Genomic DNA, 22100 nt, shown 5'->3' with positions numbered 1-22100 from the left:
CCCTTGTGGAGTCTTCCCTCAGCCTCCTCTCTTCTCACCTCCCATTGGGAGACCTCTGGGCAGCCGCTGTTGCGACCCTTGGTCTCTGAGCCACCCCACCCCACCTCAAAGAGAGGTGCCTCCTCACATTGCCCCACAGAGGCCTGGGACTTGTCTGTCCATTCCCAACAGCAACGGCTGACAGACTGGCTGGCTGGGGCTTCCTCGCCTGCTTGCTTGCTTACTCCTAGACCGTCTCATCTCCTGGCTACTAGCCCCCCCCCCCCGACCAGCCCCAAAGGCACTATTCGCCTGGGTAGCTTGTAGGCTTGTAGCCAGGGCTGCTGCAATAAACAGCTGTACAAGCCTTTGAGAGGCAGAAATGCAAGAGGACATCAGAAGAGAGAGGGAAGGAAAGAGGGACAGAGGCCAGTGTTACCCGTTGCACCCCTGACCACCATTCAAGGCACCCCAGGGTGCCATAGCACATGGTTGAAAATCACTGGATTCGTGTTTTGGGCAATTCCAGCCAATCAGGGATCATATAGTGACTGTCATGACATCACAAATCTACATAGCAAATCAGTTCCGGTGATAGGAAATAGTCACTGAGGGCAGGCAAAATCAACTAAAAGTGAGAGCTTCCAGTAATTGTGACTCATGAAGCAATCGCCTGAAAATTGCTGAAGGAAAACAATACTTTTGGTTTTTTTTTAAAAAAAAGTCCCCTCCTTTTGGCTGAGCTCTGCTTTTTATAACATACACTTCATTATTTACCTAGTGCAATATATTTTTGAAATTAGCACAATTGATGGTGTGTTTCTTTTTTTAAAAAAAATTACTAATTTTTTTCCAAATAAACAAACAAAACATAACCGTTTTTTGTACAATTCGTCTTAAATTCACCCATCTCAGTTCATTTTGCTCTGCCGAGCTGTGACTTCCCTCCCTCCCCTCATCCGGTTTTCTTATTCACTCCTATCCTGCAGTTCTATGTTACCCTTACTTTAGTCAGTTCGTAGGATTTATTTTAGTCCTGCAAGTGTCTTTAAACTTCTACAGTTTGATTGTGTGTTTCTAACACATGCATGCCTATCAGTATGTATGTATTATTATATCTATTTGTCGCTACATTTTTTGGTCTCAAATTGACTTAACATTTAAAAATAAATGTTCGAGTGCTATTCAGACACCTAATGATATAGACCAGGCATAGGCAACCTTGGCTCTCCAGATGTTTTGGAACTACACCTTCCATGATCCCTGACCACTGGCCCTGTTAGCTAGGGATCATGGGAGTTGTAGTTCCAAAACATCTGGAGAGCCAAGGTTGCCTATGCCTGATATGTTGTTGTTTAGTCGTTTAGTTGTGTCTGACTCTTCGTGACCCCATGGACCAGAGCACGCCAGGCACTCCTGTCTTCCACTGCCTCCCGCAGTTTGGTCAGACTCATGTTCGTAGCTTCGAGAACACTGTCCAACCATCTCGTCCTCTGTCGTCCCCTTCTCCTAGTGCCCTCAATCTTTCCCAACATCAGGGTCTTTTCCAGGGAGTCTTCTCTTCTCATGAGGTGGCCAAAGTATTCGAGCCTCAGCTTCAGGATCTGTCCTTCCAGTGAGCACTCAGGGCTGATTTCCCTAAGAATGGATAGGTTTGATCTTCTTGCAGTCCATGGGACTCTCAAGAGTCTCCTCCAGCACCATAATTCAAAGGCATCCATTCTTCAGCAATCAGCCTTCTTGATGGTCCAGCTCTCACTTCCATACATCACTACTGGGAAAACCATAGCTTTAACTATACGAGCCTTTGTTGGCAAGGTGGGCATATATTAGACAGGACATATATTTTCTGTCTATGCTCACATAGGAAAAACATTTTGTGGAAGGCAACCATGAGTATATAAGGGGAACCTCACATGTTCCTGCTTGAGTTGAAGACACAGAGCTTTTCATCTTTTTTCAGACTGAGTTGGTTGCCACTTGTCTTGTGGCTTCTGCAAAAGGTGTGAGATCTAAATCCCTACAATGAATAGAATAGTATCCAGGATGACAATGGGTTTTCCCTCTGCTGCAGAATGTAGGGGTAGGGTGGAGTTTTGGAGAACAAAACGAAGCACCAAAACAAAACATTATATGGAACATAAGTAGAATTGCCCAGAGAAGGAGGGTTCTGGTCTGCTAAAGACCAACTTGGCTAAATTTTGCTTTTCGTTCCAGGGCCAGTTCATTGTTTGGGAAGGGGCACCTGGTGCCAGAATGGCTTGGAAGGGTCACAAGAGACACGTCTTCCTCTTCAAGAATTATATCTTGGTTTGCAAGCCCAAACGAGACACCAAGACAGATACTTACAGCTACATCTTCAAGAATATGATGAAGGTTTGACCATTAGGTTCTTTATTTGACAACAAGATTCCCACTTCCTCTCCCTTTACCTGCCCAGGTCAAGTTGTCTGCCAGGAAAACATTGCATTGCTCTTTACAGTAGCATTTAATTTCAAATATCATAGTAGCGAGAAAGAAAAAGGCAAGAAGGAAAAAATGTAATACTAAGGTAAATTGTTGATTAAAATACATGTATCAGTGAAAACAGCATACCAAAATGCCTTATTTTACAGGAAATTGCTTTGCAAAGACATGTATTTAGTCAAAATTGCAAACAAACATGTACCGTACTTTTCTGTCTATAAGACACCCATCCTACATGCTGTGGTCTCAATCCTGATCACTTCCCTGATTTGATTTTTAAAACAAAACAAAACACAGTGACATTTCTTCAAAGAACACTTTTAAAGTGATGCGCCTGTAGGTCCTTAGTGCATAGATTGAGCTTGAGGCCTCGTAGATGATCTGTCTCTTTATGTTCTGCAATAAATGAGAAGATATTTCAAATGGCTTTTAACATTGCCCTCTGACTTCCCAGCTACCCAACATAGACGTGAATGATTTTGTGGAAGGAGATGACCGGGCCTTTGAGATTTGGCATGAGCGGGAAGACTCAGTCCGCAAGTATCTGTTTCAAGCCAGGACCGTCATCATCAAGAACTCTTGGGTGAAGGAAATCTGTGGCATTCAGCAACGCATCAGCCTCCCTGTATGGGGTAAGTAGTACTGACTCTGCACCACAGTACGTTTCCGAGCACAATTCAAAGTGTTGGTGCTGACCTTGAAAGCCCTAAACAGCCTCGGTCCAGTATACCTGAAGGAGCATCTCCACCCCCATCGTTCAGCCTGGACACTGAGGTCCAGTGCCGAGGGCCTTCTGGCGGTTCCCTCACTGTGAGAAGCAAAGCTACAGGGAACCAGGCGGAGGGCCTTCTCGGTGGTGGCACCCATCCTGTGGAATGCCCTCCCATCAGATGTCAAAGAAATAAACAACTACCTGACATTTAGAAGACATCTGAAGGCAGCCCTGTTCGGGGACGTTTTTAATGTGTGACATTTTAATGTATTTTAAATCTTTGATGGAAGACGCCCAGAGTGGCTGGGGAAACCCGGCCAGATGGGCGGGGTACAAATAAATTATTATTATTATTATTATTATTATTATTATTATTATTATTATCTGCATTGGCTGATATTCTCCTTCTTCACCTTTTCCTTATCCAGCTTTCCAGTGAGTAGCACTTATTTTAAATCTGTTCGCTTTCAGATCCCCCCGAGTTTGAGGAGGAACTGGCTGACTGTACCGCTGAACTTGGTGAAACTGTCAAATTAGCCTGCAGAGTAACAGGCACACCCAAGCCAGGTGTCAGCTGGTATAAAGGTATAACCAGTGCGGGTTAAGCATTCTTACCTTACTATGATGTTGGTCAAAATCGATCTCCAAATTTTATTTGGTTTGACCATTCAGCAACAATAATAAAGTGGTCAATGAATCTGTTTCCTACCCTAAATGCAACAACTGTGGTTGCTGAAGGCCATCAATGGCTCCTATTTATCCTGGAGAGAAGTGACTAGTGGTGTGCCACAGGGTTGTGTCTTGGGCCCAGTCTCATTCAACATCTTTATCAATGACTTGGATGATGGGCTTGAGGGCATCCTGAGCAAGTTTGCAGATGACACCAAATTGGGAGGGGTGGCTAATACCCCAGAGGACAGGATCACACTTCAAAATGACCTGAACAGATTAGACAACTGGGCCAAAGCAAACAAGATGAATTTTAACAAGGAGAAATGTAAAGTACTACATTTGGGCAAAAAAAATGAAAGGCACAAATACAGGATGGGAGACACCTGGCTTGAGAGCAGTACATGTGAAAAGGATCTAGGAGTCTTGGTAGACCACAAACTTAACATGAGTCAACAGTGTGATGCAGCAGCTAAAAAAGCCAATGCAATTCTGGTCTGCATCAATAGGAGTATAGCGTCTAGATCAAGGGAAGTAATAGTACCACTGTATTCTGCTCTGGTCAGACCTCACCTGGAGTACTGTGTCCAGTTCTGGGCACCACAGTTCAAGAAGGATACAGACAAGCTGGAACGTGTCCAGAAGAGGGCAACCAAAATGGTCAAAGGCCTGGAAACGATGCCTTATGAGGAACGGCTTAGGGAGCTGGGTATGTTTAGCCTGGAGAAGTGAAGGTTAAGGGGTGATATGATAGCCATGTTCAAATATATAAAATGATGTCATATAGAGGAGGGAGAAAGGTTGTTTCCTGCTGCTCCAGAGAAGCGGACATGGAGCAATGGATTCAAGCTCCCAAGAAAGAAGATTCCACCTAAACATTAGGAAGAACTTCCTGACAGTAAGAGCTGTTTGACAGTGGAACTTGCTGCCAAGGAGTGTGGTGGAGTCTCCTTCTTTGGAGGTCTTTAAGCAGAGGCTTGACAGTCATATGTCAGGAATGCTTTGATGGTGTTTCCTGCTTGGCAGGGGGTTGGACTGGATGGCCCTTGTGGTCTCTTCCAACTCTGATTCTATGATTTTCTTTGTTTAATTTTGAAGATGGCAAACCTGTGGAGGTGGATCCCCATCACATCATCATTGAAGATCCTGACGGCTCCTGCACGTTGATCCTTGACAACCTGGCGGGTGTTGATTCGGGGCAATACATGTGCTTTGCTGCAAGCCCAGCCGGCAATGCCAGCACCCTGGGAAAGATCCTTGTCCAAGGTAAAAGTTCTTTCAGTGTCAAATAGGACTCAATGTCTGCCTGCTGAGCACTACGCACCAAACCACCGAGCAGTAGAGAGATGTTGTTGTGCTTACTTTCCTTTGCCTTATTACCTTTACCCATGGATCTCCCATTTTTTTGTAATATTTTTTATTAGGTTTTTCCAGAATAGAAGAAGAACAAAAAAGCATTACAAAAAGGATAAAAAAAACCAGAAAAAGGAAAAATACAGAATAGAAAAACATAAAAATTAAAAACAATTAATTCTTGCATATGTAGACCCCCTCGGGATCCCTTCCCCTGTGGTTCTTAGTCACATTTCTATTTTAGCAAATTCTAACCCATTTTAATCACCTCATATAGTCTAATTTTAATTCTCCATTAACATATTCATATTTTCCACAGTTTATTTACAACCTAATTCTATTCTTAATATATAACTTTTGCATATTTTTTTAAATATAACTTAATATGGATCTCCCATTTGCTTTGCTCTTTGGCCTGGTTTGCATGGCACATGAAAGCAAACCTTGGTTTTAGCAATTCAATTCAATTCAATTTTATTCGACCGTCAGCCAGAAATAAACATTTATCCATACAAAAATTAAAACATCTAGACATTTAACATCTAAACATCTAAAAAAATTAAAACTGAAACTGACAGTAAATTAGGCTATACAGTACATTTAGACCCATATCGGCGCTGTCAATTTTAACCTTACGAAGCTTAAGGGCCAAAAAAAAAAAAAAGAATTTTGGCCACCAAGGAGGCTGTTGTTCCAGTAACATTATTCAGTAAAAACAAAACCTTTCTTTCTCTAGCTACAGGGCTAAATTGGCATAGGAGTGGGTCTATAAGTTTTTGTCTAAGGTCTGCATAAAAAGGGCAGGTCAAAAGAATATGTTCAGTTGACTCAACCACTCCCAGGGGACAATGACAAGTTCTCTAGTCATATGGGACTCTCCAGTACCTACCCAACAAGACCGCCGATTCGAGGACATTTAATCTGGCAGCTGTGAGAAGTCTACGGCATTCCACATAGTGGATTTCCGCGAGATAAGGGGCTGGTGTAATCTGATGAACCTGATTCCCCAAGAACATCCCTGGTTTCACCAGGGCTATGTCCTCTTGTCTAGCAATGTCACTCAATCTTTGCGAGATCACAGCTCTGGCTTGGCTATATGTCATAGATTCCAGATAGAGGTGTGACAATCCGCAGACCTGCACTTTATGATCTCCTTTTCCCACTGAAATATACTCGGAGTCGAGAGTGAATTTCATGCTCTTTATTCAGCTCATATTCATCAAGGAGAAGAAGAGAAGACGAATGGCTCTTTTCCCAAAACCATCTGCTTATATACATTATTTACACAATGGGCCTTGCGTGATTGGCTACTTCAGGGCTACACCTGTGGGCCAATTATATTGTGGATTGACTTCTGCCTGCAGCCTGATTGGCTGCTCCTACAGGCCAATCAGGTAGCAGATTCACTTCTGCCAGCCGCCTGATTGGCTGCTCCAGCAGGCCAATCAGGTTGCGGATTCACTTCCACCTGGAGTTGGATTGGGTAGCTCCCGCTGATTCTGAATCCTATTGTTCTAGGATTCAGCTCAGTACATAACACCCACGATGATTGGAAATCATCTCTCAATATCAAGGGTGCCATGCCCACCGGGTTAAAGCATAGCTTGAGCCATTGTTTGGTTTCAGCAGGAATGTGTGGGGGTTCCCAGAGGATAGCTTACAACTGCTTTGCTCCTGTCTGGTTTTTTTTGCTCTCATATCACTCTGTGCTAAGCCAAGTTTCATCTTAGCATGTTGTCCGAACTAGGATGTGTGGTTAAGGTCTTTCCTCAGTAACCAGGATTGTACCATGGATGAGCTGAGCTATGGACCACAGCTTTTCAGATAGTCAGAGAGTGTTCTTAACTGCAGTGTTCTTAACTAATTAAAGCCCACCTGTTCCTAACTCAGTATTTGTCTTTGGGATCAGGTTTCCTTATATCCTATCCCTCCTTTTTTTTTAACCCTGTGATAAAGGGAACCGTTACAGGGACGCGGGTGGCGCTGTGGTCTAAACCACTGAGCCTAGGGCTTGCCGATCAGAAGGTCGGCGGTTCGAATCCCCGCAATGGGGTGAGCTCCCGTTGTTCGGTCCCTGCTCCTGCCACCCTAGCAGTTCGAAAACACGTCAAAGTGCAAGTAGATAAATACGTACCACTCCGGCGGGAAGGTAAACGGTGTTTCCATGCGCTGCTCTCGTTCGCCAGAAGCAGCTTAGTCATGCTGGCCACATGAGCCAGAAAAACTGTCTGAGGACAAATGTCAGCTTCCTCGGCAGTAAAGCGAGATGAGCGCTGCAACCCCAGAGTCGTTCGCGACTGGACTTAACTGTCAGGGGTCCTTTACCTTTACCTTTTTAAAGGGAACTGTTGCTCAAGCACATGCTTTTACCATCATGGCACCAGTCTGCTAAAATGATCCTCCCCTGGCAGTGAAGCTTTTGAGGTTTTTGACATTTGAAAACTGTGTTCTCCCAAATTTGGCAGCGGTGCTAATCCCATTTACATGGGTGGCGTTGTGGTCTAAACCACTGAGCCTAGGGCTTGCCGATCAGAAGGTCGGCGGTTCGAATCCCTGCGATGGAGTAAGCTCCCGTTGTTTGGTCCTGCCAACCTAGCAGTTCATAAGCACATCCAAGTGCAAGTAGATAAATAGGTATTGCTCCGGTTCGCCAGAAGCGGCTTAGTCATGCTGGCCACATGAGCCAGAAAAACTGTCTGCGGACAAATGTCAGCTTCCTCGGCCAGTAAAGCGAGATGAGCGCCACAACCCCAGAGTCGTCCGCGACTGGACTTAACTGTCAGGGGTCCTTTACCTTTACCTTTAAGCCCTGCTGAGTTCAAGGAGCTTACGTCTGAGCAGATTGCACTTTTAGTCTAAACCCGTTTAGCCATGGCTGCCTGTGATCGGCTAGGCTTCATGAAGCACTGCAGGGCATCCAGTCCATGCCTTCCATCACGTGGTTTCAGACTTCATCAGGTTTCTCTTTTCTTTCTAGTGCCTCCCCGGTTTGTAAACAAGGTTAAGCACGCATACTATGCCGATGGTGAGGATACACAGTTTACATGCACCATTGAAGGAGCACCTTATCCACAGATCAGGTAAGGAAACCCCATTCAGTTCCCTCTCTGCAACTGGTGGTGTGATTTCCATTTCTGGCCTCCAATGAGCTTGTGGGTTGTAGGAATTTCAGCTCCTACAGTATTTCCAATGGAATTCTCTGACATCTCCTACGATGCTATGTCTTCTTATGGTCTACTAGCTCTCAAACTTTCTTTCCCCAACAGGTGGTATAAAGATGGAGATCTGTTGACAGACCCAAATAAGCACCAAAGCTTTAGTGAACCCCGGAGTGGCGTAATAGTTCTTGTAATAAAAAATGCCTGCAAGGAGGACGTGGGGTTCTATGAATGTGAGGTGAGCAGCTCATAGCTTTCTGAATTGGTTTGCATTATTGTTGCGACGCAGGAGTTTAATTTAGATGGCACAGGGAAAAATGATCTTCTGTAGACTTATTTGGGAGTGAGCCACATTGAAGTCAGTAGGAATTAAAGATGCGTTGGGAGATGCATAATCTGATTTCTTTCATTAAAAAAATATTTTTTAAAAACTTTTTTTATTTTTTATTTTTTTAAAAAAATATAATAAGTCACCTTGGGGGGGTTGGAGGAGATTGTAGCGCTACAGGAGTTTTTTTGTTTGTTTTGTGTCCCCCCCCCATTTCTATTATTCCCAATTAAAATGTGTGCTCTGTTGAGGAAAACATACAAGTCCCGTACATCAAAATATAGGACAGAGAAAAGGAGTTTAGACCTCTTCTTCCAATTCCATGGCCCTAATCCAGGCATCCCCAAACTTCGGCCCTCCAGATGTTTTGGACTACAATCCCCATTGTTATGTACTGAGCTGAATCCTAGAACAATAGGATTCAGAATCAGCGGGAGCTACCCAATCCAACTCCAGGTGGAAGGGAATCCGCAACCTGATTGGCCTGCTGGAGCAGCCAATCAGGCGGCTGGCAGAAGTGAATCTGCTACCTGATTGGCCTGTAGGAGCAGCCAATCAGGCTGCAGGCAGAAGTCAATCCACAATATAATTGGCCCACAGGTGTAGCCCTGAAGTAGCCAATCACGCAAGGCCCATTGTGTAAATAATGTATATAAGCAGATGGTTTTGGGAAAAGAGCCATTCGTCTTCTCTTCTCCTTGATGAATATGAGCTGAATAAAGAGCATGAAATTCACTCTCGACTCCGAGTATATTTCACTGGCGACGAAGGTGGGATCCTGCTGAGCTGACCGCCACCACGCACTGCACCGCAGCACCGCCACCTGCTGCACCGCTGCATCGCACCGTGCATCCAGGCTTCAGCTCCAGGACCCAAGGAACCCAGAATGGCAACCGACAGCAGCTTCTTGCCATTCAAACCAGCATCAGGAGACTGGGAAGGGTACGCCGCCCGTTTCAACTTCCTCCTGCAAGCGAAAGAAGTCACCAACGATGCCATGAAGAGGGCGACATTCTTCAGCGTCTGTGGAGAGGAGACGTTTGAAATCGCCCGGGCTCTCCTTGCACCTAGAGATGTCGCTACCGTCTCTTAAAAAACAATAATGGAACGGCTGAAGGAGCACTTTTCACCACAGCCCTCGGTGGTAGCTTGCCGAAATGCCTTCTACGCAAAGCGGCAAGCCCCAGGGGAAACCATAACTGGGTTTGTGACCTCCCTCCGCCAAGCCGCCCGGTTATGCAACTTCTCAGAGTTGGAGAACATGCTTCGTGACCGCCTCGTCGGTGGCCTGAGGGACGAGATGTTGCAACGACGCCTCTACGCCAAAAAAGACCTCACGTTCCAGATTGCTCTGGAGGAAGCCCTGGCAACCGAAGCCGCCGAGAGGTCAACGCAAGAGGCACGACCGGCCCCGCCATCCCAACCGAGGGTCTACCACGAAGACCTCACCGACGAATCCGAATCTGACAGGGAGGAAGTACACCGAGTACAGCGGTGCACTCAAGCAGCACACACACCACAGCAGCCTCGACGAGAAGGAGGGAACTGTGCAAGCTGCGGGGAGAACCACGAGAGGAGGACCTGTCGTTTCCGCAACGCAGAGTGCAGGCAGTGCAGAAAATTGGGACACATCGCCCGGGTGTGTCGGGCTCGACTCACCCGTCGACAAGCATCAGATGACCGACCCAGGAGCCCCAGGTCACACGGCACCATGCACCAAGGCAACTCGACGGAGATCACAGACTACCAGGTATTCCAGTTGCCCCATCCCAGCACAGAGAAAATTTATATAGAGGTACAGATAGAGGGAGCCCCATGCCGCATGGAGCTGGACACGGGTTCAACTCTATCCATAATCTCGGCCCGAACATTAAGGGAACTGTGCCCTAATGGGGGTCCCAAACTAAGGCCGGCCCCATTCACCCTCCGGGACTTCCAGAAACGTAAGGTCCCTACAATGGGGGTGGGGACCTTCAGGGTGCAATATCGAGGGCGAAAGCAACAATTGGACTTGCTGGTAGTTAAGGGCCCCTACGTTAGCTTACTGGGACTGGCATGGTTTGGACCTCTGGGGCTAGCCGTTACCGGGGTGAACCACACTAGCTTACAAGTGGACGTGGACGCCATATGCAAAGAGTTTCCAGGGGTTTTCGATGGGGCATTGGGACGATATACAGGACCCCCCATTGCCCTACAGCTAGACCCCGCTGTACGACCCATCAGGCACAAGGCCCGCCGGGTCCCGTTCGCCCTGAAACCCCGCATAGACGAGGAATTGGACCGGCTCGTGGAGCAAGGAGTGCTGGAGCCGGTGCCCAACGCCCCCTGGGAAACTCCAATTGTCACACCCGTCAAGCCTAACGGTTCGGTCCGCATCTGTGCAGACTACAAATGCACCATAAACAAGGCTCTCACGGCCCATGCATACCCAGTGCCAGTGGTCAGCCATGTCCTCGCCACCCTGGCTGGGTCAAAAATCTTTGGCAAACTGGACTTGGCCCAAGCGTATCAACAGTTGCCTGTGGACGAAGCCACAGCAGAGGCTCAGACGATTGTGACGCACAGAGGGGCATTCAGAGTAAAGCGGCTGCAATTTGGCGTTAGCGTGGCACCAGGCATATTCCAGAATCTAATGGACTCTCTCCTTAAAGGGATTCCTGGCGTCACCCCCTTCTTCGATGATGTACTGATCGCCGGGCCCACACCAGAGGAATTTGAGGACCGCCTCCGCTCCGTCCTGCACCGTTTCCAGACGGCGGGCCTCAAGGTGAAGCGGGAAAAGTGTTTACTGGGAGTGCCGCAGGTGGACTTTCTGGGATTTAAGGTGGACGCAGAAGGGGTCCATCCAACCGGTGACAAGGTACGGGCCATTTGTGAGGCCCCAGCGCCCAAGAGCAAGCCCGAACTTCAGTCATTCTTGGGACTATTGAACTTTTACCATGCCTTCCTTCCCCATAAGGCAGCGGTAGCGGAGCCCCTACACAGACTCCTAGATAAAAGGGCCCCTTGGGTGTGGGGCCAGCGACAAAGGGCCGCATTCCAGGCAGTCAAGGACTTGCTCGTCTCGAACTCGGTCTTGGCACACTTCGACGAGAGGCTGCCAGTGGTGCTGGCATGCGACGCCTCTCCCTATGGCATCGGCGCTGTCCTGGGACACCAACTCCCGGATGGAAGAGAGGTGCCGGTGGCATACTTCTCCCAGACGCTTGCTGCAGCCGAACGAAACTACTCACAGATTGACAAGGAGGGTCTGGCAATCGTGAAGGGCGTAAAAAAATTCCATGATTTCTTGTACGGGCGGCCCTTTACCATAGTGACTGACCACAAGCCGTTGCTTGGCCTGTTTGCCCCCGAGAAGCAGACCCCCCAAGTGTTGTCTCCACGTGTCCTCAGGTGGTCAATTTTCCTTGCCGGCTACCAGTATGCACTAATCCACCGCCCTGGGAAGGCGATGGGCCACGCAGACGCACTCAGCAGGCTACCACTACCAGAAACAGGCCCTGACCCAGCGCCTGCGCAAGAGGTTATGACCCTGGAGCTGCTTCCCGACCGACCCATTCAGGCACAAGAAGTTGCGCACCATTCCACAAAAGATAGGGTCATCTCCCGGGTCCTGGACTGGGTGTGGCGAGGATGGCCCAGCAGCAGCCCCGGGCCAGAATTCGCTGGCTACACAAACCGCAAACATGAACTGTCGGCCCACAAGGGGTGCCTGTTATGGGGAAGCAGGGTTGTTGTTCCCCAGCCCCTCCACAAAAGGGTCCTCACAGCCCTACACGAGACACACCCAGGGGTAGTGAGGATGAAGGCCCTTGCCAGGAGTTATGTGTGGTGGCCGGGGATTGACAGAGAGATAGAGGCCTGGGTCCAACACTGCCAGACCTGCCAAGAATCCCGCCCGGATCCCCCAAGGGCCCCAGTCCAGCCCTGGGAGTCCGCCCGACATCCATGGTCACGCTTGCACGTGGACTTCGCTGGCCCCTTCCAGGGAAAAACATTCTTCATAGTGGTGGATTCCTACACCAAATGGCTGGAGGTCGCACTGGTACCGTCCACTTCTACGGCGGCAGCCATCCGGGTACTACGTAAGCTGTTTGCAACCCACGGGCTCCCTGACACCCTCGTCTCGGACAATGGAACCGCATTCACGCCAGAGGAGTTCCAGACCTTCACAGCGCAGAACGCCATCCGCCACATCCGCTCAGCACCATTCCACCCTGCCACCAATGGCCAAGTGGAGCGCATGGTGCGGACCACCAAGGACAGCCTCCGCCGCATAACACAAGGGGACTGGGAATACCGCCTTGCCGCATTTCTTCTAGCACAGCACAGCACCCCAAGCACAACGACGGGCCGGAGCCCAGCTGAACTACTCATGGGCCGGCGCCTTGCAACTAGACTGGACCGACTTCACCCCGACAGAGCTCAGGATGAGGTAGTGGTGGGGAAAGGCAGGAACCCCCGGACATTTGTGGCCCAGGACCCAGTGTATGCAAAGAATTTTGGGGCAGGCCCAGCATGGGTACCCGCCACAGTCACCAAGGTGACCGGTCCCGTGTCGTACGAGGTACTAACGGAAGGGGGGCAATGTTGGCGCCGCCACTGCGACCAGCTACGGCGACGATTCCCAGGAGGAACCCGGGAGGAGAGCGGGACAGAGGGGTCCCAAGGGGACAGCAGGGCAGTGAGGCCTGTAGAGCGAGAGGGGTGGGCAGGGGAAGCAGAAGCAGTAGGCACAGAGGGGCGCCCCGAGGCTGGAAGGACACCGGAACCAGAGTCACAACCTAGTGGTTCAGTGGCGCCAGACCAGACAGCCCCGGCACAGCCAGCAGCCTCGGAACACAAGCCAGAACCAGAACCCCTGACCAAGGAACACCCCAGGCCACAACGCACACGGAGGCGGCCAGCAGACCTTGGGGACTACGAATGCAACTTCCCGGGCAGGACTGGAACTTAGAGGGGAGGGGTGTTATGTACTGAGCTGAATCCTAGAACAATAGGATTCAGAATCAGCGGGAGCTACCCAATCCAACTCCAGGTGGAAGGGAATCCGCAACCTGATTGGCCTGCTGGAGCAGCCAATCAGGCGGCTGGCAGAAGTGAATCTGCTACCTGATTGGCCTGTAGGAGCAGCCAATCAGGCTGCAGGCAGAAGTCAATCCACAATATAATTGGCCCACAGGTGTAGCCCTGAAGTAGCCAATCACGCAAGGCCCATTGTGTAAATAATGTATATAAGCAGATGGTTTTGGGAAAAGAGCCATTCGTCTTCTCTTCTCCTTGATGAATATGAGCTGAATAAAGAGCATGAAATTCACTCTCGACTCCGAGTATATTTCACCCATCTTCCCCGACCACTGGTCCTGTTAGCTAGGGATCATGGGAGTTGTAGGCCAAAAACATCTGGAGGGCCGCAGTTTGGGGATGCCTGCCCTAATCTCTCCACCCCCAGGGACGGATTTTGGTAATCTTTGGTAATAGGGTGCCCTGACGCAGAGGAGTTAGTTTATCTTCTTTATCCAGGAATTCTCACGCATCCTAACTGACATTGCACACTTTCCTTTAGCTTGTAAACAGATTAGGAACAGCAAAGAGCGGTGCTCAGCTTTACCACCAGAGTGCGGCAGCACTGGCTCAAGAGAGGAGGCCGGATCAGGCCATTACAATTGAAGGTATGGCTGGGTTTTTGTTTTTTCAGCTCTGTGATAATGCCATTGAATCCCTGTTGCCATGAAGTCATGCTCCATAGTACTGAATGAATGTACTGTCTTACCTCATAAGCGGCTATGTTCAGATTACTTGCCTGAGTGCACAGATTTTCTTGACAGCCTAACTGTTCTGTGTGAAGCATTTCACCTTGTTGCTCCGCACGTTTGAGGTGGGGACAGGGGAAAGTGACAGATTTTGATTAATGTGGAAGAGCTCGGAATCTACGGTGTGTCAGCTCTGAAGGTAGATTGCTGTGTAAGAACCATTGAGGAAAGTCAGCAGAAGTTAGAAGTTAGAAGAGGGTGGCCAAAGTAGCATCCTCCAGAGGTTGCTGAACTCCCATCGGCCTTAGCTAGCTTGACCAATGGTCAAAGATTATGGAAGTTGGAAGGCCAGAAACATCTGGAGGAAATCGCTTTGGCTACCCTGAGTTGAAAGCATGTCACCATCTGCCCAGTATATTGTCACTGATCTCATTCTTATTAGCTACGTATTGCACATCCTAGAGAATCTTACTCAATTTCTCTCGTACATGATTGAGACTTGTGACTCTCACCTCGGAGACTCCCCTGGATGTGCTGTTGTTGTTGTTGCTGCCTTTGACATATTCCTAAGGTGACGTGAAAACAGTGAAAAGCCTGTTTAAAACCGGTGCAAAAAAATAACAGAAGGCGAAATGAAAAAGCAACGGCAGAGACCTGTTCATCCAGCTGGTAAAGCAATAACTAAAACTCTTGCTCCATCAAACTCCTACGCTCCACAATACGAATGTGTGCAGTCAACATGCGCCAACTTAGCAAATAAGGAACGACTGTAATAGCCATCAGTTAATGCGCCATGTTCCTTGTGGCTCAGTTCTCATATTCGAAGTGTATTTTCAAAAGCCCATCCTGATTCACCATCTGAGGGGAAATGGGAATTTCTGCCCTGCCCGCTGTGCTGCACTTTCTGCTGCTGCCACACTCTGCTTCTTGCAGAATTCAGCAGGAGCCAGGATGCTCCCGTAAGCGTTGCTTCCCCGCCCGAGTGTGGGGAAGATGAGTGGCAACACTGTGCCCCAGAACACCTCTCGGTGGTGGAGGCAGTGGGAGCACCCCATAAGATACCTCTGTATTATCTCCATATTACTGCTTAGGCTGCCTCTGGAGGAGAATGGCTTGCCTCGGACCACCTAATGCAGTGGTTCCCAACAGGTGGTCTGCGGACCCCCAGGGGTCCGCGAGCTATGCCAGAGGGGTCTGCAAGATGCTATTAGAATAAAAAATATATTAAATATATTTCGTATGATAACAGATTTTTTGTTTTGGCCACTTCCTGCATGAGCAGAGTCTAGCGCAGAGTCTGTTTTGCAAAGAGGCAGCGCGCGCATTCTACTAACGCTCACCTCCCCAAGATGCTTTGCGCGCGCCGGCTTCATTTGTGCGCTACTGCGCAGGTACCCTGTCTTCTCCATTCCCCTCCCTCCTCCCTGGCGCGCGCTGCCTCTTTGCAAAACAGTAGTGTTTGTAAACAAAGCAAGCATTTCCTTCCATGTGTTTCATGAAAAACAAATATAGGAATCGGCTCGACATGTGGTCAGATTTCAGAGTGAAAGTTTCAAGTTTGGAACCTAATATTTCAGAAATAATGGACTCAAAGGACAGATTTAACTCATCTCATTAAGAACTGAAAATTAAAACTAACTGTATACTGATGGAGTACTCTGTTGTAACTGTAAAAAAACGTATAAATATAAAATATAAAAACTCTTAATTTGGCTCTCACTTTTTAATTTTAGGATTAGGAATTAATGGGGGTCCTTCTCACAATAGCGGCTTGATGAGGGGTCCTCGAGAAAATTTTGTTGGGAACCCCTGACCTAATGAATTCATGGCTGCAATGACATTTTGCACTGGGGGCTAGGGCTCCGTATCTGCAAGCTTAGTGGGGCTATGTAGTGAGAGCCGCTGCTGAATACCTGCAAGAGCACCAATTAGCTTGAGAGCAGCATATGGCCTCCACTGACCTCCCAAGAGGCCTCCTCTTCTTCCTCTTGGGCCACCACCGTTGCTAGCAGACTGGAGTGCTCAGAAACTCCTCTATACTCTCTGTGCGATTTCTGTCCAGCTTTCTCTGCCTCTTGGTGGAGGAGACTTCAGAATTCCCAAAAAAGGCCTTTGCTCACTTGCCTGATTGGGCTGGCTTTCCACAGCAAGTATTACAGGGCAGGGGATTAGTTGTGATGTCCCGATCCGGAACATGTTCCTGACCGGGATCAGGACCCCACAGCATTTTTCTGAAAGCCAGCCGTCCGTATGGCTCCTAGGGTGCCCCTGAATGTGCTTTGTGACAGGAACACATTCTAGACCAGAGCTTCGCGGCTGCCTTTTCTCCAAAATGTAGAATTTTTAGCCTGTTAAAAAGTGCCTATGAACAGCAGGTCTCCCTCCTTTCTATAGAGGAATGCCTTGCCATTTTGTGATTATTTGGTTTTTTAATCTTATTTTTTAGTTGTATGATGTGTGCTTGGCAGCTCGCATCTGTCCTGATTTCAAAAACAGCAGCATGCCAATTCCCTCTGCAGCAAGGCTGCACCCACACGCTGCATGCAATCTGTATATTGCATGAAAACCTTTCATAGCTGCCAAGTTTTCCCTTTTCTCGCGAGGAAGCCTATTCAGCATAAGGGAATTTCCCTTAAAAAAAGGGAGAACTTGGCAGCTATGAAACCTTTGGATCAGAACTTACAGGTCTACCCTGCAAAGGCTAAAGTACACTTGCAACATGCTTTGACTGATTGTCCGAATAAACTCTAAAAACATACTGTGGTTTTCACTTGGCAAGGAAATGTGCCTACTTCATTATTACGATGGAAAGCTTTATTTTTGTCTCATCTCACTAGCTCTGTGGTTCTTCTTAGTACTAGTGGTTTTTTAATTGGTTCTTCATAAGTGTATTGGCAGACGATGATCGTTAGGTATATTTTGGTGGCTCTTTAAAGGAAGTTTGGTTAAGGTGATCACACTTTGCCTTCCCATGCAGTTAACTTTGAGCACATTTTTCTGTGGTCTATCCAGAATTGCGGATAACATATGTGTCAATTATTTATCCAGATGCAAGGATTGGAGCTTTTGGTTGCAATTCCTGACTGTTGATTTGTTGTTTTAGTGACCACGGTGGTTGTTGTTTTCAAAATACAAATGCATGAGGATCTATTTAGATTTTCTGTCAGTCAGGATGTTTAAAATTACAGGCTTTTGGTGTTTAACCATTTTAACAGTGCCGGTCTTCAAAGTTGTTGATTCATTGTAAATCGATAAATGAATTGAAAGATTGTTTCCTGAAGGCATAACTTACCTTACTTTTTCAGCTATGACTATCCTTTAGAATATAAATTATTGTAAGTTTCATATTATGCACATTGGACAACGTTTTCTATCCCTCGACTAATTCCCAACAGTTGAATTAATTTGGAAGTTTATGCCTAAAAGTATATTATTTGTCACCTATTCAAAACAGAAATCACAATTCTTTTAGTTCTGTTGGCGTAACAAACTGGCGGAATGTACAATGGAGCTGACATTTTGTTTCTCTAGGTCATCCAGAGGATAAATAATAAAGTCTGTTTGAAAACCACCTTCTGTGCAGCTCAAAGAATTCTGAGAGTTTTATTTTTCTTCATACACATCCATTGCATTGCCCTACATTGTGTGAATTAGCTGGCTTAACATTTTAACAAGGAAAAGGCTGTAATATAGATTCCGGGGGCTAGCCTTCACACCTAACAGCTCTTAACGCACTTATCAGGATCTTCTGCTTTGCAAAGCTAAATGTTGCCGCAATATCACAACCAGACATTTGAAGGTGGTTCTGAAAACCCTAGAAGAGAATGTTGGCTTCTTAGTCTCAATTTCCTGTTCTTCGTTCTGAAAATGGGATTGGGTCAGTCATATTGTCTCTCCAAGAGTATGCTGGTACCATTTGATGACATTACAAGCAGATCAAGCTTGAGAGGGCCTGAATAACCCATTGTTGATTATATTGATGGCCAAGACCATATTTAAAGTTGCCACATGGGCTTGGTCCCCAGTCATGTTCACCAACAGTTTCCCATCTTGCAGTATGTCTGCTGAATTCGCACAACGTGAAACGCCAACGTGCTTAAATTTCACTTAATTCTGGGTGCTCATTTCTAACATCTGGAAGTTTGCCTACAACTATGTGCATAGCTGTTTATTGTCTTATGCTTTAAAAAGCATACAACAAATTCCAGCCCAAATCCCTGTCTTTGCAAAGACACGTACAAATGTCCTGAATTTGCCTCTTCGGCACACAGATCTACCTGTACTCAGGTGTTCGGTGTTGGAGACGCCCATTGTGGCAAGGTGTGTACATGTGCTTTGCAAATACAGGAATGAGCCTGGGGCAACATGATAAACACATTGAGTGGGTTATTTAAAAACACATTAAGAAACTTAATAACCTTACAGAGCTTACTAACTCATTAAATCCTTTGATGTGGTCTTTCTGCTTTGCTTAATTCCCGCTTCAAAGACATTGTACACATTTGTTTCTTAATAAAAAGCCAATATATAGACATAAGTAAGTTAAAAATTCACCTTTTGGAAAAAAAAAGAGAGAGAGAGAGAAAATTAACATACCTCCATTTAGTTATGCATTTAAAACATATTCCCCTTTCTACCTTTCAGCTAAAATAAAAAGTGGTTTTGGATTTGACAGTCATTTTAAAAGTTCTGCTAGAGCAGAAATTTTTTATTTTGGCCTGCAGATAGAGAGGATTGTGTGTGTGTGGATAAAAGCCACCCTACCCTCACCAATGAATACATTTTACCTGCAGAGAAAGAGATTTGTTTTGAGTTTCTGCTTTAAAAACAACAACTCCCCCCCCCCAATTGTCTTGGACTTATTTTCTTATGCATTCCTCCTTTTTGTTGAAAGGGTTTAGCTTGTGATCTGTAACACCCCCTGTGGGAATCCTGTGGCGTTAAAAAAGGTAAAGGGGCCCCTGAACATCAGGTCCAGTCGTGTCCGACTCTGGGGTTGTAGGGCTCATCTCGCTCTATAGGCCGAGGGAGCCGGCGTTTGTCTGCAGACAGCTTCCGGGTCATGTGGCCAGCACGACAAAGCTGCTTCTGGCAAACCAGAGCAGTGCACGGAAACACCGTTTACCTTCCCGCTGTAGCGGTCCCTATTTATCTACTTGCACTTTGATGTGCTTTCGAACTGCTAGGTGGGCAGGAGCTGGGACCGGGCAACGGGAGCTCACCCCGTTGCAGGGATTCAAACCGCCAACCTTCTGATCAGCAAGCCCTAGACTCTGTGGTTTAACCCACAGCGCCACCTGGGTCCCTTTAAAAGCATACAGTTAAAAGCATAAAGTTACTTCAGTGTAAATGATTTGAGGAGCTCACCCTTCAGTAATAAAATTACCCTCATCCTTTAAGCCAGGCATCCCCAAACTGCGGCCCTCCAGATGTTTTGGCCTACAACTCCCGTGTTCCCTAGCTAAGAGGACCAGTGGTCAGGGATGATGGGAATTGTAGTCCAAAACATCTGGAGGGCCAAAGTTTGGGGATGCCTGCTTTAAGCTACGCAATAAGTTCCCTTTCTTTTATTCAAAATGAGAAGTTGTGTAAGGGTTTTGATCTTCTTTGCTTGCCCCAATTCAAAATACTAAAAAAAAAAAAGACTCAGAACACTATGGGGAAAGATTCAAATTAAAATTACTTGTGCATGTTCTGAAGGCACATGACGCAGCAACCATGATGCAATTAAGGAGGTCTAGGTCTGGCCAATGTCTGAATGGGGGCGCTTATGAGCCCTGCCTATGCCACCTTGAGTTCCAGTGTGGGAGAAACATGGGATATAAATGTGCTAAATAAATAAACCATCATACATTCACTGCCACCCAAACTGTTGACTGGTTAAGGAGTTTTAGGTTGCGATCCACAAATCAGTTAAATCACTGCACTTGCATATACACTGAATAAGGGCTTATGCATACTATTACTTTTGCCCAGCAATTCCCAGACACAGGTCTGTGCTTTAAGCTCTGTGTTCAAGTGCCCCCCCTTTTTTTAATGCCCCAGAGCTTTCCCCACAAAAACCTGCTCTTTAAAACAGAAGTGCAACGAACGGCAGTTCAGGTTTTCTGCAAACTGGTGTTTGCTCCGATTCAGAGCAGGTTTTCAAGGGGAAAGTTCTGGGGCAAAAAAAAAAAAGAGCATTCGGACATAGAATCGTAGAGTTGGAAAGGACCACAAGAGGCATTTAGTCCAACCCCCTGCGATGCAGGAATCTTTTGCCCAATGTGGGGCTCTAACCCATGACCCTGAGATTAAGAATCTCATGTGCCACTGACTGAGCTTCAAAGCACAGACTATGCCTGGAAAGCACGGAGGAAAGGTGTGTGGATAAGCCCTAACTTAACCTGCAGCATTGTTCATCCTCCAATCTAAGACCAAACACCTTGTGTTTCTTCCCATCCCCACCCCATGCTTTGTCCACAGAAGGGTTGTAGGAGCGGAGTGGGGTAGGGAATAGGAACTAGCATCTATATTTTGCATACCACGTTAGAGCACCTGCTTGGAGCCTGGCTTATGCGTAGTGTATTGGGCTCCATAAATTGCCACGCCACGCCAACAATGCACAGGATGTTGGCCCCACTGGTTTCCAATGAGTTAAGCCAGTCTTAAGTGTAATGTGTGTGGCCAATTTAAGTGATTTGTGGATTACTGGCCCAGTAATGATTAGGGATATTAGGGGCAAAGAGGCAGAGTTCCCGCCTCCGGGCTGTTTAAAAGGGAACAAGCCCTGCCCCCCAGCCAACCTCATTGGTCGGCCTGGGGCTGACGGTGGCAGGGACGGCCAATCGCAAAGGGGCTGAGCTCTCAGCCCCCGACGCGAGAGTTCGGTCAGGCCTGCTCACAACACCACCTCCGCCGCAGGCGCGGAAGTGGTTTAACACTTGAAATAACCACAGAAATCAGTGATGGGATGGTGTATGTTGTTTTTGTTTTTTTGTTTTTTTACCTAAATTATTATTCTTTCCAATCAAGTTTTTTTTCTTGATTCACTTAACAAAGTTAATGTAATCTTTTCAGCTTTTTGCCTTTCTTTAACCCCATGCTGTTCATACTGTTTTCTTTGTAGTCACTGAGCAAGAGACTAAAGTACCCAAGAAAACCATCATCATGTAAGTGCTGATATTTTTTAACATTCGTGTTGTGATGTGCTGCCTCTGCATGTCCCAATAACAAGCCTGTGTTTATTGGCCATGCGAGTGTGACTCTATTCCCATCCCATCAGATCTTGTGGTATTTTTGTGTTACGAGAAAAGGAAGCAATAGGTTTTATGGGTGAGCAAAACAAACCTGTGGCCCATCCCTCACTGCAGGAGCCAACAGCAGTAGCGCGTAGGCATAGCTTTTGTCTAATTCCTCCTGCGATATGTTCCATTTGCAAGTCAACTGGAGTTCCAGCAGGCCAAAACCAACCCATTAGGAACATCAGGAATCCATCTCTGAACACTGCTACTTCAAACAATGTGCTAAAGCGTACTAACATGCCATTTAACTTGCAATATTTCTTCCTCATTCGCACCCTCCACTATTAAAGCTACCAAAATAATTATTTTTGTTGGTTTGGTTTTTAAAAAAAAAAAAAATGAAGGATTTAGTAAAAAATTGTCAATGCAACCTGATTTTCGTTCTTGGCACACAATTGC

The 22100-nt window shown here is 46.9% G+C and overlaps 1 protein-coding gene across 35 annotated transcripts in view; it reads left to right on the top strand.

The window, feature by feature from the left end:
• Positions 1-22100, top strand: part of OBSCN (obscurin, cytoskeletal calmodulin and titin-interacting RhoGEF) — a 304918-nt gene that overhangs the window by 211267 nt on the left and 71551 nt on the right. For 33 of the 35 annotated variants that reach the window (XM_088654044.1, XM_088654041.1, XM_088654038.1 and 30 more), the window contains 7 exons: positions 2197-2355; positions 2900-3077; positions 3629-3742; positions 4925-5092; positions 8157-8259; positions 8446-8575; positions 14232-14337. In XM_088654044.1, the coding sequence (XP_088510170.1) occupies positions 2197-2355; positions 2900-3077; positions 3629-3742; positions 4925-5092; positions 8157-8259; positions 8446-8575; positions 14232-14337 (958 nt within the window). Of the gene's footprint in view, positions 1-2196; positions 2356-2899; positions 3078-3628; positions 3743-4924; positions 5093-8156; positions 8260-8445; positions 8576-14231; positions 14338-21526; positions 21570-22100 lie in introns of all 35 variants that reach the window. The other 2 variants (XM_088654053.1, XM_088654054.1) reach the window with 1 other exon arrangement.

This window comes from Zootoca vivipara, chromosome 11, assembly GCF_965207765.1.
Source record: "Zootoca vivipara chromosome 11, rZooViv2.hap1.1, whole genome shotgun sequence".
Lineage (NCBI taxonomy): Eukaryota > Metazoa > Chordata > Lepidosauria > Squamata > Lacertidae > Zootoca > Zootoca vivipara.
The sequence above is the reverse complement of the archived record's forward strand: the minus strand, read 5'-3'. Positions and strand labels throughout refer to the sequence as shown.